Source organism: Chrysemys picta, chromosome 6 (assembly GCF_011386835.1).
Source record: "Chrysemys picta bellii isolate R12L10 chromosome 6, ASM1138683v2, whole genome shotgun sequence".
In the NCBI taxonomy this organism is placed as follows: Eukaryota; Metazoa; Chordata; order Testudines; family Emydidae; genus Chrysemys; species Chrysemys picta.
This window is the reverse complement of record NC_088796.1, coordinates 27,203,814-27,219,919: the sequence shown is the minus strand read 5'-3', so window position 1 is coordinate 27,219,919 and position 16,106 is coordinate 27,203,814. Positions and strand designations below refer to the sequence as shown.

The 16,106-nt window shown below is 44.6% G+C and overlaps 1 protein-coding gene across 7 annotated transcripts in view; it reads right to left on the bottom strand.

The window, feature by feature from the left end:
- Positions 1 to 16,106, bottom strand: part of LOC101934454 (oncostatin-M-specific receptor subunit beta) — a 75,404-nt gene that overhangs the window by 7,448 nt on the left and 51,850 nt on the right. For all 7 annotated transcript variants that reach the window (XM_005282214.5, XM_065550030.1, XM_065550029.1 and 4 more), the window contains 8 exons: positions 13,568 to 13,855; positions 11,981 to 12,110; positions 10,608 to 10,771; positions 9,000 to 9,145; positions 4,279 to 4,441; positions 3,285 to 3,361; positions 2,400 to 2,622; positions 1,444 to 1,644 (listed from right to left, as the gene is read on the bottom strand). In XM_005282214.5, the coding sequence (XP_005282271.2) occupies positions 1,444 to 1,644; positions 2,400 to 2,622; positions 3,285 to 3,361; positions 4,279 to 4,441; positions 9,000 to 9,145; positions 10,608 to 10,771; positions 11,981 to 12,110; positions 13,568 to 13,855 (1,392 nt within the window). The remainder of the gene's footprint in view (positions 1 to 1,443; positions 1,645 to 2,399; positions 2,623 to 3,284; positions 3,362 to 4,278; positions 4,442 to 8,999; positions 9,146 to 10,607; positions 10,772 to 11,980; positions 12,111 to 13,567; positions 13,856 to 16,106) is intronic.

Here is a 16,106-nt window from a genome sequence, read left to right as displayed (position 1 = left end):
ACACAGCTCTTTAGTGCTGATAAGACAACTGGAGGTGTTGAAACCGAATCCCAGCTAAATTCTAGTAATGCTGACCGCCTGTTCGTGGCGTTTGATCAAGATAGTAAACAAAACAATACCACAGATGGTCCTGATGGACAAACACCTGTCAACGATGGGCTTTACTTGGTCCTGCCTCAGTGCAGGGGGTTGGACTTTGACCTCTCAAGGTCCTTGCCAATCCTACAGTCTATGATTCTGTGAAAGAAAACTGACACACTGGGCAGTTGTTAGACCAAGGATCAGCAACCTTTCAGAAGTGGTGTGCCGAGTCTTCATTTATTCACTCTAATTTAAGGTTTCACGTGCCGGTAATACATTTTAACGTTTTTAGAAGGTCTCTTTCTATAAGTCTATATTATACAACTAAACTATTGTATGTAAAGTAAACAAGGTTTTCAAAATGTTTAAGAAGCGTCATTTAAAATTAAATTAAAGTACTGATCTTACGCCACCAGCCTGCTCAGCTCGCTGCCAGCCTAGGGTTCTGTTCACCTAGGCCGACAGAGGGCTGATCAGGGCCTGCAGCTGGGACCCCAGACCTGGAGGGGGGGCGTGTTTCAGGGGTCAGAACAGAGGGCTGGGGGAGGGGGTTCAGGGCAGAAGGCTGGGGTGTGTGGGGGGGGGTTCAGAGATCAGGGCTGGGGGCTGTGGGGGGTGCAGGGCAGAGGGCTGGGGGTGTGTTGGGGTGTGAGGGGTGCAGGGCAGAGGGCTGGGGCTGTGGGGGTGCAGGACAGAAGGCTGAGTGTGTGGGGGGTGCAGGGCAGAGGGAGGGGGCTATGGGGGTGCAGGGCAGAAGGATGGGTGTGTGTTGGGGTGGGGGGGTTCAGAGCAGAGGGGTGGGGGTGTGTGGAGGTGCAGGGCAGAAGGCTGGGGTGCTCGGCTCCTGGCGGTGCTCCCAGCCCCCTGCCATGAGCAGCTCATGGCAGGGGGCTGGAAGGGATATGCCCTGTTCCACCCCCTTCCCCCAGGCTCCATCCCTACCTCTCTCTGCGTCCTCTACGGAGCTGTGTGCACGCTGCTGCTCTTCCCCCTCCCCCTCACTAGGGCCATCATCTGATTGGCGCAGGGACGGAGAGGAGGAGGGGCAGGAAAGCACCACACTGGGGGAAGAAGCAGGGGAGAGGGGAAGCTTGGCTGCCGCAGAACCAAGCTTCTGCCTCCTGCCCCCGCAGGGGAGAGCGGTGGGGCTGGGGGTCGGGACCGCGGCAGGGAGCTGCATGCCACTCAAAATCGGCTCGTGTGCCGTGTTTGGCACATGTGCCGTAGGTTGCTGACCCCTGTGTTAGACTTTAATAATTGACTTCCCAGGAACTGTTTCCTAAAATTCAGGTGCATGCCACCCAATGCCCTAACAAAGAGTTGCAGCATAAACATCTTAATGAAGAATTGTTCTGCTTTCACCTGAGTTGATGAGACAACTGGATGTGTTGAAATCGAATCTCTTCCACTGAAAGTCACAATGCTGGGACCTCGGAAAGTTGCACCAATCGACAATGTATCCATCAAATGCATTTGTGGCCTTCCACGAAATATAAATGCCATCAACTGTGCCATTAACTCTTTCTTCTTCAAGGTCAGTGTGATCAACCTTTTCTTCAGCACCTTGGAAAGAATGGACTAAAGCACTTCACAAAATAGTATATCTATCTATCTAGAATATATATCTTTTCTAGCAGGAAGACCTATACTTTAGGTCAAATTAAGATTGGTAGAATTACTATGCTAGTCTTGCCATTACTGTACCTGATGACTGGATGCCAGTAAAACTTCAGATTTTGTCTTTTCAATAATGTTTCATCATGATGAAATACTCACCCCTAATAGGGAAAGGACCCTGAAAGTTGATCCCTACCACTAGGAGGCTAATTACTCAAATACCTTCTAGTTGGGAGACTGTATTAAAATCTGTAATATCAGGAACTGAACTGCAGGCTCACAAAACTGGAGCCCGAAATAGTAGGTCATTAGACCCTGATCCTGACATGAGTTCTATGTAAGTAGGATCCTTGCATCCATATGCAAATGCAGGATTGAGGACCTTGTTGGTTAAACCCATATGTATTTTGCTCACTGGGATAACCCCATGAATGTACCATATTATATTTGTGAAAACCCCAGGTGGGTGGAAAATGGGGAATAGATAAAGATACAATATACTGCTATTATCTTACAGGCTTAGTGATCTCCATTGATAGACGGTAATAGTTTTCAAACACATCAGTGGCAAAACAGTCATTTTAATTCCAAGACTAGATTAATTATTCCATGATGATAAATAAAATATTACTGACTGTAAAATAACTATACAAGATAAGCACCCACAAAAGTTATTTTAATTGGATTAAAGATACACAAACCATTATCTGTCGCCCGGGAGATGATCATCACTGAAGGAAGTGAAGAAGTAATATTGTTCCTTGCTGCCACGCTGACTTTGTAGGAATGGTTATCGATGGAAATTGTAGTACTGTTTTGTAATGCAGAAATGGAGATGTGTTCAGGCTCAGAGGCATTCTCTAACTTTTCCCAGGATATCTCAAATGAAATACTTCCACCATTAGCTCTAAAGTCTGGAAATGGCTGGGAAAAAATGGAAAATATTTCAAGATCTATTTAATCTGCAGCTAAATTTACACTACTACAAATTGTATTTGGCATGATTCTTATGGTAGAAGCTTTTAAGGGTCAGAAGGATACTGTACTTGTGATACTCGGTTTTACAGGGGGGGGAAGAGAGAATTGGTTTTCACTTAAAGGATGACATTAAACAAATGACAATTATTTCCACTTAATCCATATTTTATATGTGCATATAGAAATATTTTTTTAAATTACACAGAGTTTTGAAATAAGGCAATCTGAAGGATTTGTGTATGTTGTTTCCTATTTGTGCTTATTGAATGGACAATTTAAAAAAGTAGGCTTTCCATTAACTTTTTAAAAAATCATTTTGGCATCCAAACATAACATAACTTCATTATCTTGGGGGGAAATGGAGGTTCCACTAAAAAAAAAAAAAAAGCAACATATGGTCCAAATCCACAGCTTCTTGAACAAAAATCCAGACTCTCTCAGGACCAGTGTAAGCAGTGTGGTGAGTATGGCTTCCATTGTCACAAAAGCAGCACATCATATGGAAAACTAAAATGAGAGTGAAATCTTGCACCCTGCCAGGAAAAATACCCCAGATACTGTTGACCCCAGTCATTTCTGTTCTTAACCATTTCTGTGCCCAGACTCACCTTCCAGAATAAGGTCACATTCCGTCCTCCCCAAACTGGGGTAACTTCTCTCCAGACATCAAGTTTCCCTGAGGGAGCTGCGATCAATCACATAAAACAAAGCTGCTGTATATTGGGAAGGGTGAACTGTCCAAACCTTTACTAATATTTGTTAAGGAGACCATCCCACCTGCAACACAGCGAGACCCCAAAACTCACCGACCCTGTGCCTCCACACCAAAAACTGAAACTCCCTTGAAACTACAGAAACGACTCCTTGATCATTCCGTGCCAAGCCCCACTTCCCCTCCCTCCCCAACACACACATGGATGTTCCCACCACTGAATGATGCCTCCACACTCAAAACGCACAGCTACTACTATGCCTGTTCAGTGGTACAGCGGCACCCACTTCATATCTCACCAGTTCTGATTCATCTGGTGCATTCTGGGCTCTATCAAGCTCCAGAAATTCAGATTTAAAGTGGTGGAGACCTAGCAGAGTAATAGATTTCAGACAAACAAACAGAACTTTTTAAAGATGTGCTATGCCAACAGTCTGGGGAGGCATAGGAAGAGGGGCTTATAGGGAGGAGGGAGCCAATGGTATCATTCAAGGCAGAGATATCCTAGAAGATAGCTGAATATATGCTGGGAGTGGCAAAGGGAAGAAGAAGAGTCAACTAGCACACCTCCCTGGTCAGGGAAAAAAGTGATGGGATTGAGTTTGGCACAAGGTTCAGATAAAGCACCTGGAGTTCTGAAACCTTATCTGGTTTCACCTGAAGCTCAAGTTTCACCAATCAGTCTGTTCTGTGCACGTGTGCACATATTTTAAAATGGTATTGACCCAATACCTGCAGCTCTTAGACTTGCTTTTCCTCTCCAGCCCCATACACCAATGACAAGGAGCTTGCTAGTATTTCCAGACGTCAGTCTGGCAGATGGCAAACAGCAACTCGAAGAGCAAGTTTCAGCCTCACCCCGCTCCCCCGTCCCAATGGACTGAACTCACCTGCTTCATTTGTTCTGACTCTGAGAGTTTTGCTCCATTCACTCCATTTCCAGAAGTGGCTAGCTGCACCACAGCGCATTCTAAAGGCATAATTGGTGAAAGGCAGCAAGCCACCTAGGGTGAGGTGTGGATATGAATTTGACTCAACAACTGAACTATTGTGCTGCAAAAGCAAAGGAGAAATGTGACATGGTTAGGGTTCAGACATCTATCATGAGAAAGAGGTTGTTGGCTGAGATTCAGGATGTCATTCTGTCCCCCGCTTCAATCAACAGCACATTTATTACATCTGCCTTGTCAAGTTTGACCCAATGCAGAAAATTATGTGGAAACATGCTGGAAAAGTCAGAGTAGGCCCAAATACATGGACATATGGGAGGCCCACAAAGAGCTCTATTAACCCCTTTTGTAATGCTGTCAATAGGAACCCTTCACGTTGATCTGCCAAAATTGCTACTGAATTTTTTATCTATGTAGGTTGAAAAAGGTGTAATTAGTGAGACCTATTTCTCCCACTTCTGCCTCTGGTGCTTCTGCTGGTGTCCATATGCCCCCTTCTTTTATCATATATTTAAAATATCTACCTACATGGACCTCCTTACTAGGATCAGGTAAATAGGATGATATTCTGGACACGTACATGCCATTGGGATATTAGTATACACATGTTCCATATTGGACCCTCCCTTCAGGTGCCCCCCCCCCCCACTTGCTACCATCCTCAAAAGGATTAGGATGAACTCTGCCCAAGATAAAGTGGGTCTGCAATAGGGACCCCATGTTTTGTATAGTCCCCTCCTCTAAACTATCATCTGTGATGATCTCCCGCCGCTGGCACACTTGAGACAGAACATCCACTGGGAGATCTTCAGGGAGGCCTGCCCATCTACACTTCCTACAAAAGTGGAACACTCCTGCTTGTGCTTTACTTAGAGAGGCAAGGTGGGTGAGGTAATATTTTTTTATTGGACCAACTTCTGTTTGTGAGAGAGACAAGCTTTCAAGCTTTACTTGTCCTTTAATACTCTGGAGCTGAGCTGCCCCTGTGTGGACTGCACCATAGGGAACCTTAGATCAACTTGTGAAGAACTGGCAAGCTGAACACTCACTAAAGTATGTGGAACAAGGTTATGGACTCTGCAGCAACCTTCCTCCAGGTCCAGGAGGCTGAGAGGGGTCAGGAAAGCTAGAAAATTGAATGTTCACACAAGTCTTCATGGACATCAGCTATACTACATGCTGTAGCTGCACAGACTCCAAGCTGTAATTCAGGACATTCTGCCCCCTACACATAGGCCTCTACCACTGGAACTGAAGCTGAAATCTCCATTACCTCCAGTAGTATAAGGGCTTATAAGGCCTCCTGCCAGTACATGGTAGCAAGCTCTTACATACTGCAGCAAGTCTAGCATTCTATCCAATAGAGGGCAGTAATGTATATGCAGACTAGTCAGCATAATACATCTGGGAAGTCTAAATGCCAGCTGCAACAGTTCTTCGGTCACAGAGACATCACAGTCATCAGCAGTACCGCACAATGAGGCTGCACAGACTTCCCTGGTCATCAGTAGGAAGAGAATTCAGGATCACCTGTCCCAGAAAACACAGGCCTCTACAAGTTATGTTAAATTACTTATCCATAGGCTTGCCAGAATGCAATTTTAATTTTTTGTAATTTTATTTAATATTGATGATTGTTTAAGCACTTTTTACAATTTTCATCTATTTAAATTTTCACAATTGTGCAAAATTATGGGCGGGTCAGACAATGGGAGGGTCTGTTAGGACTGTCCCACCCTACCTTGGTTCTTGCTCCCCAAACAGAAAGCAGAAGACCAGAGTCCAAAGTGCAGGCAGTGCAATGTTTATTGGGGTTAACAAGAAAGCATATCCACTGCTCTGTATCCTTTCGCCTCCTTTTTAGTAGGCTTAATTATACCTGTACTGTATGCCCTGGTACCACCCCTTACAATTTATGGTCATGTTCTGTTTTGGAGGGTCTTGAGTCTGGGGGCTTCGGTACCACCTCTTTTGTACTGCGTGGGCGGGGTAGGGAGTGAGGGCCACCTTTTCTTTGGCTTTTAGTGTTCCTTATACCTCTTCCCTTGCCCCTCCCAACTGGTTGCTTGATCTTGTCTTGAGAAAGGAGTTGACTCTGACTCTGACATATCCTGATGGTTTTCAGCTCCTCAAGCTTTCACATGGCCAAGCCTGAGCAATTTACTTTGTTTCCTCAGCTTTCTGCATTCTCTCCTTTTGCCATTGCTATTCATACAGCCATTTTTTCCTGTGTCTCAGGCTCACAAGCTACAGGGCATCTATGATTCCTTCCTTTCCTGCTCCTCATCCAACCAGGTTGCCACTAAATCTTGTTGCTATTTGCTCCACAACATTTTAAAAACACTTGTCCATGGCCACATTCCTTTCCCACCACCCAGACACATGCATCTTCCTCACCTGTAGCCTCTATTATTGCTTCTCCCAAGATTTACAGTGACTGGAAAGTGAACGTTCAAACCGGAAACAAATGCTGATTTTTAAGTGAGGGTGATTAACGACTGGGACAGTTTGCCCGTGGATGTCTTTCTACACGTTTTGTTCTAATTCAACCATGTTGAGCTAGATGCAGAAATCATTGGGTGAAATTCTATGGCCTGTGTTATGCACAAGGTCAGACTAGATGACAACTGCAGTCCATTTTGACTTTAAATACCTATGAATTATGCAACTGCTAAGATTCTCTTCCTCACCTGATCAGACCACATCACTCACTACTAAAGTCTCTCCATTGGCTCTATCCCAACCTAGCTCTTGAATTTCATCTCTCATCTTGCTGCTCCCACAGAGACAGCCTCAATAACTTGTTTGTTCTCAGTCGCCTTTGCAGTGGTGGTGTAGCCGTGTTGGTGGCAGGATATGAGACAGACAAGGCAGGAGACATCTATTGATAGTGTGATACTCTGGTTATCTTCTCTAGACACGAGGAAGAGTTCTGTGAAGCCCAAAAACTTGTCCCTTCCACCAACAGAAGTCTAATAAAATAATGACCTCACCCACCTTGCTGCTCACAATAGAATTTCATAGAATCATAGAATATCAGGGTTGGAAGGGACCTCAGGAGGTCATCTAGTCCAACCCCCTGCTCAAAGCAGGACCAACCCCCAACTAAATCATCCCATCCAGGGCTTTGTCAAGCCTGACCTTAAAAATCTCCAAGGAAGGAGATTCCACCACCTCCCTAGGTAACCTATTCCAGTGCTTCACCACCCTCTTAGTGAAAAAGTTTTTCCTAATATCCAACGTAAACCTCCCCCACTGCAACTTGAGACCATTACTCCTTGTTCTGTCATCTGCTACCACAGAGTACAGTCTAGATCCATCCTCTTTGGAACCCCCTTTCAGGTAGTTGAAAGCAGCTATCAAATCTCCCCTCATTCTTCTCTTCTGCAGACTAAACAATCCCAGTTCCCTCTGCCTCTCCTCATAAGTCATGTGCTCCAGACCCCTAATCATTTTTGTTGCCCTCCGCTGGCCTCTTTCTAATTTTTCCACATCCTTGTAGTGTGGGGCCGAAAACTGGACACAGTACTCCAGATGAGGCCTCACCAATGTCGAATAGAGGGGAATGATCACGTCCCTCGATCTGCTGGCAATGCCCCTAACTTATACAGCCCAAAATGCCCTTAGCCTTCTTGGCAACAAGGGCACACTGTCGACTCATATCCAGCTTCTCGTCCACTGTAACCCCTAGGTCCTTTTCTGCAGAACTGCTGCCTAGCCATTCGGTCTCTAGTCTGTAGCAGTGCATGGGATTCTTCCATCCTAAGTGCAGTACTCTGCACTTGTCCTTGTTGAACCTCATCAGATTTCTTTGGCCCAATCCTCTAATTTGTCTAGATCCCTCTGTATCCTATCCCTACCCTCCAGCGTATCGACCACTCCTCCCAGTTTAGTGTCATCTGCAAACTTGCTGAGGGTGCAGTCCACACCATCCTCCAAATCATTAATGAAGATATTGAACAAAACTGGCCCCAGGACCAACCCTGGGCACTCTGCTTGATACTGGCTGCCAACTAGACATGGAGCCATTGATCACTACCCGTTGAGCCCAACGATCTAGCCAGCTTTCTATCCACCTTACAGTCCATTCATCCAGCCCATACTTCTTTAACATGCCAGCAAGAATACTGTGGGAGACCATATCAAAAGCTTTGCTAAAGTCAAGGAATAACAGGTCCACTGCTTTCCACTCAGCCACAGAGCCAGTTATTTCATCATAGAAGGCAATTAGGTTAGTCAGGCATGACTTGCCCTTGGTGAATCAATGCTGACTGTTCCTGATCACTTTCCTCTCCTCTAAGTGCTTGAGAATTGATTCCTTGAGGACCTGCTCCATGATTTTTCCAGAGACTGAGGTGAGGTTGGCTGACCTGTAGTTCCCCGGATCCTCCTCCTTCCCTTTTTTAAAGCTGGGAACTACATTAGCCTTTTTCCAGTCATCTTTTGTCTCTCACCTGGTCTCCACCGACACTGACAGCCTCAAAGGCCTGAACATTTCTCCTAGAATGTGATTCGATCACATACATTTGGCATTCCACCTACTAAGGGCCAGTGGTTCACCCACCCACTACTCATGGTATTAAAAACCATGAAACAAATAGACTATACTCCATATCCAAAACCACCAGTTGCTTGTCTAGACTGAAACTTAAGTTTCTTACCAGTTCCACTTGTCCACTTGGGTGGCGATTTTCCATCTGACATAGCAGCTTAATTGCTTTGTGCTTGGGCTGCATACTCCAGTATAAACTGACTTCTGTGGCTTTCATATGTTCTACAGAAAGGTCAGAGGGGGGAGATGGATGAACTGCCAAAGGGAAAGATAAGTTAGATTCTGAAAAACTTGAACTCAAGCACTTTCAAAATGTCTTCATTGAGCAATAAAAGTGATTACAAGGCTTAGTCTAGGATTTCCTCATTACATCTCTCTCAGTGGGATTCCAGGCAGAGGGACATATGTATTAGTAAAAATAAGTGATGCTTTTAGAAATTGGGTCTTTTATTGTTTATCTACTGCTCTGGGGGCTCTGAGCCCCAGGAATAGTTCACTGGACTAGGAACCAAAGACTTGCAGTTCTATTCACCACTCTTCTATTGACTGAATATGAGCAGGTCAATTAAACTTTCTGTGGCTCAGTTTCTGCATCTGAAAAATGGGCCTACTGCTATTCATCTTCCCTTGTTAAAGTCCTTTGAGATCCTCAGAGGATATGTGCTCCATAAGGAGTAGTAGACTAGATGGTGTCCAAATCTGACCCTTGAATGCTTCCATTATTGATACTGCAGAGCTGGAAATGTTGGGTGTAAATTTGGTTTTGCTTTTTTTGCTAATGTTTTTAAAATCAGCAAAAAATCTACAGCAAATATCTGTAGTGATAGAAAAATGGCAGGACTTGCCTAAAAAGACTGGTTAGAAGAGCACTCAAAACGTAAAGCTTTATACCATCAGAAAGAAACATCTAGTATTGTTACAAGAAGCACCTACAATTCCTAGAACTAAAAGCAGTTGGAGAAAGAAACTCATTTTCTTGTGTTTTCAGTGTGTTTCCTTTATGCATTTGAGAGCACTTTGGGTATAGTCAAATTGCTTTACTTATGGTAAATTGCTCTTCTTGTCTCATGCACTAGCATGGATGATACTACTGTCATCCACTGCTCATGGGTGGCATGCACTCACTCCCTCAGACTCTGTAATAATGTGTTTACCACTCAAATGTCACTCATTATGAGGGAATCATTCAGTCTAGTCTCAAAGTTATGTCCATCCCACACAAATTTGGTGTCCTCTCCCTTTTGTTTTTGAAGATTTACATCAGAAACCTGCAACTGTGGTGTCAAAGTTCTGTACGCCAAAGGAATGATCCCACAGCACTTTGTTTCCTGAGTGGCTCCTTTTTTTGTGCCCCTCATTTGGGCCCTTTGTTGCACATCACTCCCCACATTTGGACATTTGGCAGATTGAGGCCACAAAAGGGATAATTTTGATCACTTAGCTCTCAACCTGGAGATCAGACTGTGTTCATCGGTAACAGCAGCTGCAAAACTGAAACTGAAGAGGGAGCAGGCAAGTGCGGGCACAGAGAAGATGGGAATCAGGGCAAGCTGGGAAGGAACAAAGATATTTCTAGCTTTAAATCTGAGAGAGGTTTTCAGACAATACTGCCTCATAGAGAAATAGGAGGGGTGGCCCCAGAATGTTTGCTGGTGGTGATCTTCAGCCTACCCAAAAGAACCTTCAAAACATCAACAAGGAGCAGAAAACTCCTTACCTCTTTGAGCTACATCAAGGACAAAATTAGCACTTCTCTCTCCTAGAGCGTTTTGGGCAGTCAGTGTTAAGTTGTATATCATCTGCTGGTCTATCGCCCAAGAACAATGGATGGGTTCTAGATACGTTGCTGTTTCTTGGTAGCACAATGTTTTTTGGGAAAACCTTTCAAGAGAAAGGAAAAAGACACTGGTTTATTTTTCTTTGGTTTAAAATCATAAATGTTGCAGAAGTGCAATAATGGGTTCAGAAACTGTGATGCCTACCGAGAACAGAACTAAAACTTAAATTAAAATACAGCTATTGTATATGCATAATTCTCCATCAACAAATGTAACAAATAGTAATTTCTATTATATTTTAAAAGAACTGTGGTATAAAGGAGGGTACCCAGGAATGGTTTATTTGAAAAGCAAAAAGCTTTCAGAAGTTGGTAAGCAACTGTGGCTGATTATCTAATGAGGTTGGGTGATCTAATACTTCCTTCTTGTTTCATGGGCTGACTGTTCATGCCACTCAGTATTCTGCAGGAGAACTGTGGGGATAGAGAATTGGATGAATTCCCAATGTTCTTGCTGTTGACCACAGAAAAATTCCATGGGAGTTAAATACTAAAATTCTGACCAATTCAATTCTAAAATGGCCTTATGCAAGACGGTTCAGTAACAGCCCATCAGTATTTTCAGTACTGTTGGCTTTTCAGCAGAGGTTAAGCTGTTATACAGTGTCCTGAATGGATTGAACTCACATGCACAAACTTACTCATGTCTATAACTGTTTGTAGGATCCAGGCCATAGAACACTGATGCTTTCCAGACTGTCCAACAACAACCCTAATCTTAGGCAGGGCTAGAAGTGAGAAAATGAGTGTGGCTCACTCTGATTAGAGGACTTGGCTCCTGGGCTGTCTCTGACTACCACGAGGTGGTGGGAACAGAATGAGCCATTCAGCCCTTTTGACAAAATAGTGAGTAAAGGAGAATATATTTCTAGGACTCACTTTGACGTTCAAAAAGCTTTGACAAAGGCCCTCACAAGAACCTATTAAAGAAAATCAGTCAGTCCTGGTTAAGGATGTAATTTATTAGTGTGATGGATCAGAAACTGGTGAGGAGAGAAAACGAAGAGTGAGGCTACTTGGTCAGTTTACAACATGAGAAAGTGTTAATGGTGGGTGCTCCAAAGTTCTTTGCTGTAAACCTTTGTTGTTTGAATGTATTGCTTAATGATCTGGAAAAGGGTGCAATTTCTTATAGCATACAGAGAAAAATACTTTAATAGATTCCAAGGGCAGAAGGGACCATTAGATCATCTTGTCAGACCTCCTGTATAGCACAGGCCATAGAACTAATTTCATCAATTGAGAGAACTTACCTTTCAAACAAGTGGTATTTTGTTGAATGACTCCCATAAAGATAGGTATTTTCTCCTGGATTCCAAGTACAGGTTAATGTCTTCATGTCCCGAGTGTCACAGGAAAGATCTTTAGGCTCATAAGGTCGTTCTTGTAATTAAAACCAAGGAGAAGATCAACATGACAAATGTAGCAACAGCTACATAACATTTTTGCCTTTAACTAACGATTAACATGTACAAAGCCTGGTTGACTACAGGCATTATTTCAATTGCACTCAAACAAAGACCGCCTCAGAGAAGAAAGCAGACTAAAATGTACTGTACTCTGAAAGATCACTGTACTCCAAACATGTTATTTATGTAAAATAATGATCTATCCAATGTTTAGGGCATCACCCAACTTAAAATTTACTTCTATACTTGGAGGGGAAAAGTTTTATGCTATGCTAGTATTGTGCACATTCAGGCTAAATTCTTAGGAGACCATGTTTGACCAGAAGAAGAGCTGTGTAAGCTCGAAATCTTTTCTCTCTCTCTCTCCAATCTTGTCCAATAAAAGATCTCACCCAGCTTGTCTGCGGTTGTTAATTCAGTGTTGTTGTAGCTGTGTGAGTCCCAGGTAGGGTGACTAGATAGAAAGTATTTTGTATATAAAATCAGGACTGGGGATGGGGGGTAATAGATGCCTATATAAGAAAAAGCCCCAAATATTGGGACTGTCCCTATAAAATCGGGACATCTGGTCACTCTAGTCTCAGGATATTAGAGAGACAAGCTGGGTGAGGTAATATCTTTTACTGGACCAACTTCTGTTGGAGAGACAAGCTTTTGAGCTTAGCCTCAGACCTGAAGAAGAGCTCTGTGTATGTCTACACTACAGCAGCACATCTGCCCTGATGCAGCTGCACCGCAGTAGCGCTTCTGGTGAAGACGCCTTAGCGAGAGGCGGTAGTTATGTCCGACGAAGTGCTGACCACACGGGCGCTTAGATCAGTATAACTTGCGACACTTGGGTGTGGATTATTTACACCTCTGAGCGATGTAACTTTTACCGAAGTAATTTGTAGTGGAGACATAGCCTGGGAAATGTATTCAGAGTGTCACAGCTAAATACAAGATTGTTTAGCATAAGTAGTTAACACATATTTCAAGGGACTGTTCAAGGTGAAGTGGCCTGTTAACACCCCTCCAGTTGGAGGAGGAAGGCAGCTGCAGGGGAAAGGGAAGGGAGGGTAGTAATTACTTTAATAAGCCATAAATCTAGTGTCTTTATTCAGTCCATGATTTTTAATATCTACCAAAGTTATTAATCTAAGCTCCCAGGTTTATCTGTTTGCTAAAGCATTAATAGGTCTTGGGATTAATCCATGAACCTCTTTTAGTCAAAATCTACTTGCACTCTTTACACTTGAAAACAAACTTTTCTACTCTGGAATGTGTAATGCGAGGGCACAGTTGGAGCCAGTTCCTCAGCTGGTGTAAATAGGCATAGCTCCACAGAGGCCACCGGAGCAATGCTAATTTATAGCAGTTCAGAACCCACCCCTTGAACTTTACAACCCCTCCCAGCCACAGAAAGAGACCTTAAGCAAAGTGTGTACTTACTGCCCACATAGAGAAGTGTTGCACTGTAATTTTTGCTTCCTTTACCAGAGATGTTACAAATGACAGGAATGTCAGGCATTTCTGCATGCAACACCTTATTCCTAGTAATCACCATGTTTCGCTGGCTTGTGTTTGAGTCTGGGTAATAATAATCAGTGTAATTAAACAAAATATTCAAAATTCGGCTATCTTTGCCTCCAATGCAGCAAAAAGTGACATTTGAGCCTTCCTCTACAACTTTATCTTCTGGGAAGATGTATGATGTGTTGTCATCTGAAGTATCTAGGCCTGCAAGATACAAAAGAATAAATCTTTTCATTTGAATGTTCTTTCTTTATGCCATGGAGTCTCTTATGAACAGTCTACCCCATGACTAGATAGCTGAGAAAGCACTAGGGATAAGTTTTCAAAAGGGTGCTCAAGATAGGTGCCTGTGACTTTGAATGCATAACTAGGCATTTGCACACATCTGGTAATTGTACCTCAACTATCCACATGCAGACATCTATTTGTACACCCTCATGTGATGTTCTCCCACTTCAGTCCTACTTAAACCCGTAAGATATAAAACTTAAATGGTGCATGAGCCTTTGTACAGTGGTGAATTTCACCCCCTAGGACCTGATCCAGAACCCAATGAATTCAATGGAAAGGCTTCCATTAACTTTAGTGGGCTTTACATCTGGCCTCTAATGTGGGATTTGTATATACGATTTTGCAAAGGCAAGCTGGGATGCTATGTGTGAACATTTGTTCCTTAATGACCAGGAAATGTCCAATGTTAATTCATAAATGGATCCCTTATGGCTTCAGTCTAACTAGAATAAAAAGATTTCATCCATTAAAAGGTGAGTTTGAAAGGCTTTTTATCTGCCAAGACCCAAGTTAAGGGCCCTGTGCTTCTCCTGCTACATTTGGTAACATTTCTAGTATCTAAATCCAAGCAGGACCTGTGCAAACCTGAACCAGTGCAGATGATTGTTCCTTAACTAAACCGTTTAGTCATCCTTTCAAAACACATTTTTAAAAGTCATGTAAGTTCACCAAAAATGATGCTGTTCCAGTGAAAACAGTCAATATGAAAGAGCTAATCACTGCCTTGTATTCAGTCAATTTTTCCTGTGTTCTACGAATACAGTTCACAGAAGTTCATTCAGAAGTGACATTAGTAGTTGGTTTATTACTAGTGTCTCTTGTCCTTAATATTAATTATGATTGCCAGACACAAACCTGTGAGAAACTAGTTAAGGTTATAAGTCTGTATCAAAACTTAAAAAAAAACAAAAAACAACTTCCTGGAGAGCTGTAGTTTAAATCCTAACCCCCATCCTCATCCCTTCCACCCCCTCCCCTAATTAAATGATAAAAATATCTAGAAACTCTAAATTAAGGTTACCCTTTTTCAAAAATGTGGAAATATTGAAATACAGAGTTAAGGGGTGAAATCCTGGCCCTAGTGAAGCAAATGGGAGTTCAACCATTGACTTCCATGTGACCAGGAGTTCACCAAGGCAGCCTAAACCATTGTGGCTCTAAGTCCCAGAAGCCTTATAATAGAAACCTTTGTGGCACCCAGGGCCGGCTTTAGGCCAATTCAACCAATTCCCCTGAATCGGACCCCGCACCTAAGAGGGCCCCACGCCCAAGCCCCGGCACAGCATACTGGCAAGAGCCAGTGCGCCGTACCGGGGTGGCCCGGCTTCCCCAGGGGGCAATTTAAAGGGCCTGGGGCTCCCAGCATGGGCTGGAGCCCCAGGCCCTTTAAACTGCCTCCAGAGCCCCACTGCTGGAGCCCTGGGGTAGGGCTGCAGGGCTCTGCCTGCAGCCAGCCCTGCACCCCCTGCCCACAGCCAGCCCCTGCCCCACCCCCCTGCTGTCCTGCCCGAAGCCAGCCAGCCCCACACACATCCCTGCCCACACCAGCCCCGCACCCCCTTCCCTGCCCGCAGCCAGCCTGTCTCTAGCCAGCCCCGCACCCCCTGCCCTGCCCGCAGCCAGTCCCTGTCTCCATCCAGCCCCACACCCCCTGTCTGCAGCCAGCCCCGCACCCTCTGCCCTGTCTGCAGCCAACCCCTGCCGCACCCCCCTGCCTGAAGCCAGCCAGTCCCGCACTCCTCTGCCTCCAGCCCTGCCAACCCATGCCGCACCCCCCTGCAGCCCTGCCTGAAGCCAGCCAGCCCACCCCACACACCCCTGTCTCCAGCCAGCCCCGCACTCCTTGCCCTGCCTGCAGCCAGACCCTACCTCCAATCAGCCCCTGCCCTGCCTCCAGCCAGCCCCATGTCCACTGGTGCCCTGCAGTTCCCAGGGCAGTAACCCTGCACACCTGCTTCAATGAGGGGGGCAGGGAGCAGCTGGGATCCACACATGTGCACACCGGGTGACCAGACAGCAAGTGTGAAAAATCGGGACAGGGGGTGGGGGGTAATAGGAGCCTATAAAAGAAAAAGACCCCAAAATCGGGACTGTCCCTATAAAATCGGGACATCTGGTCACCCTAGCATACGCCCAGGGAGTGAAGGGGACCAACACATGTGAA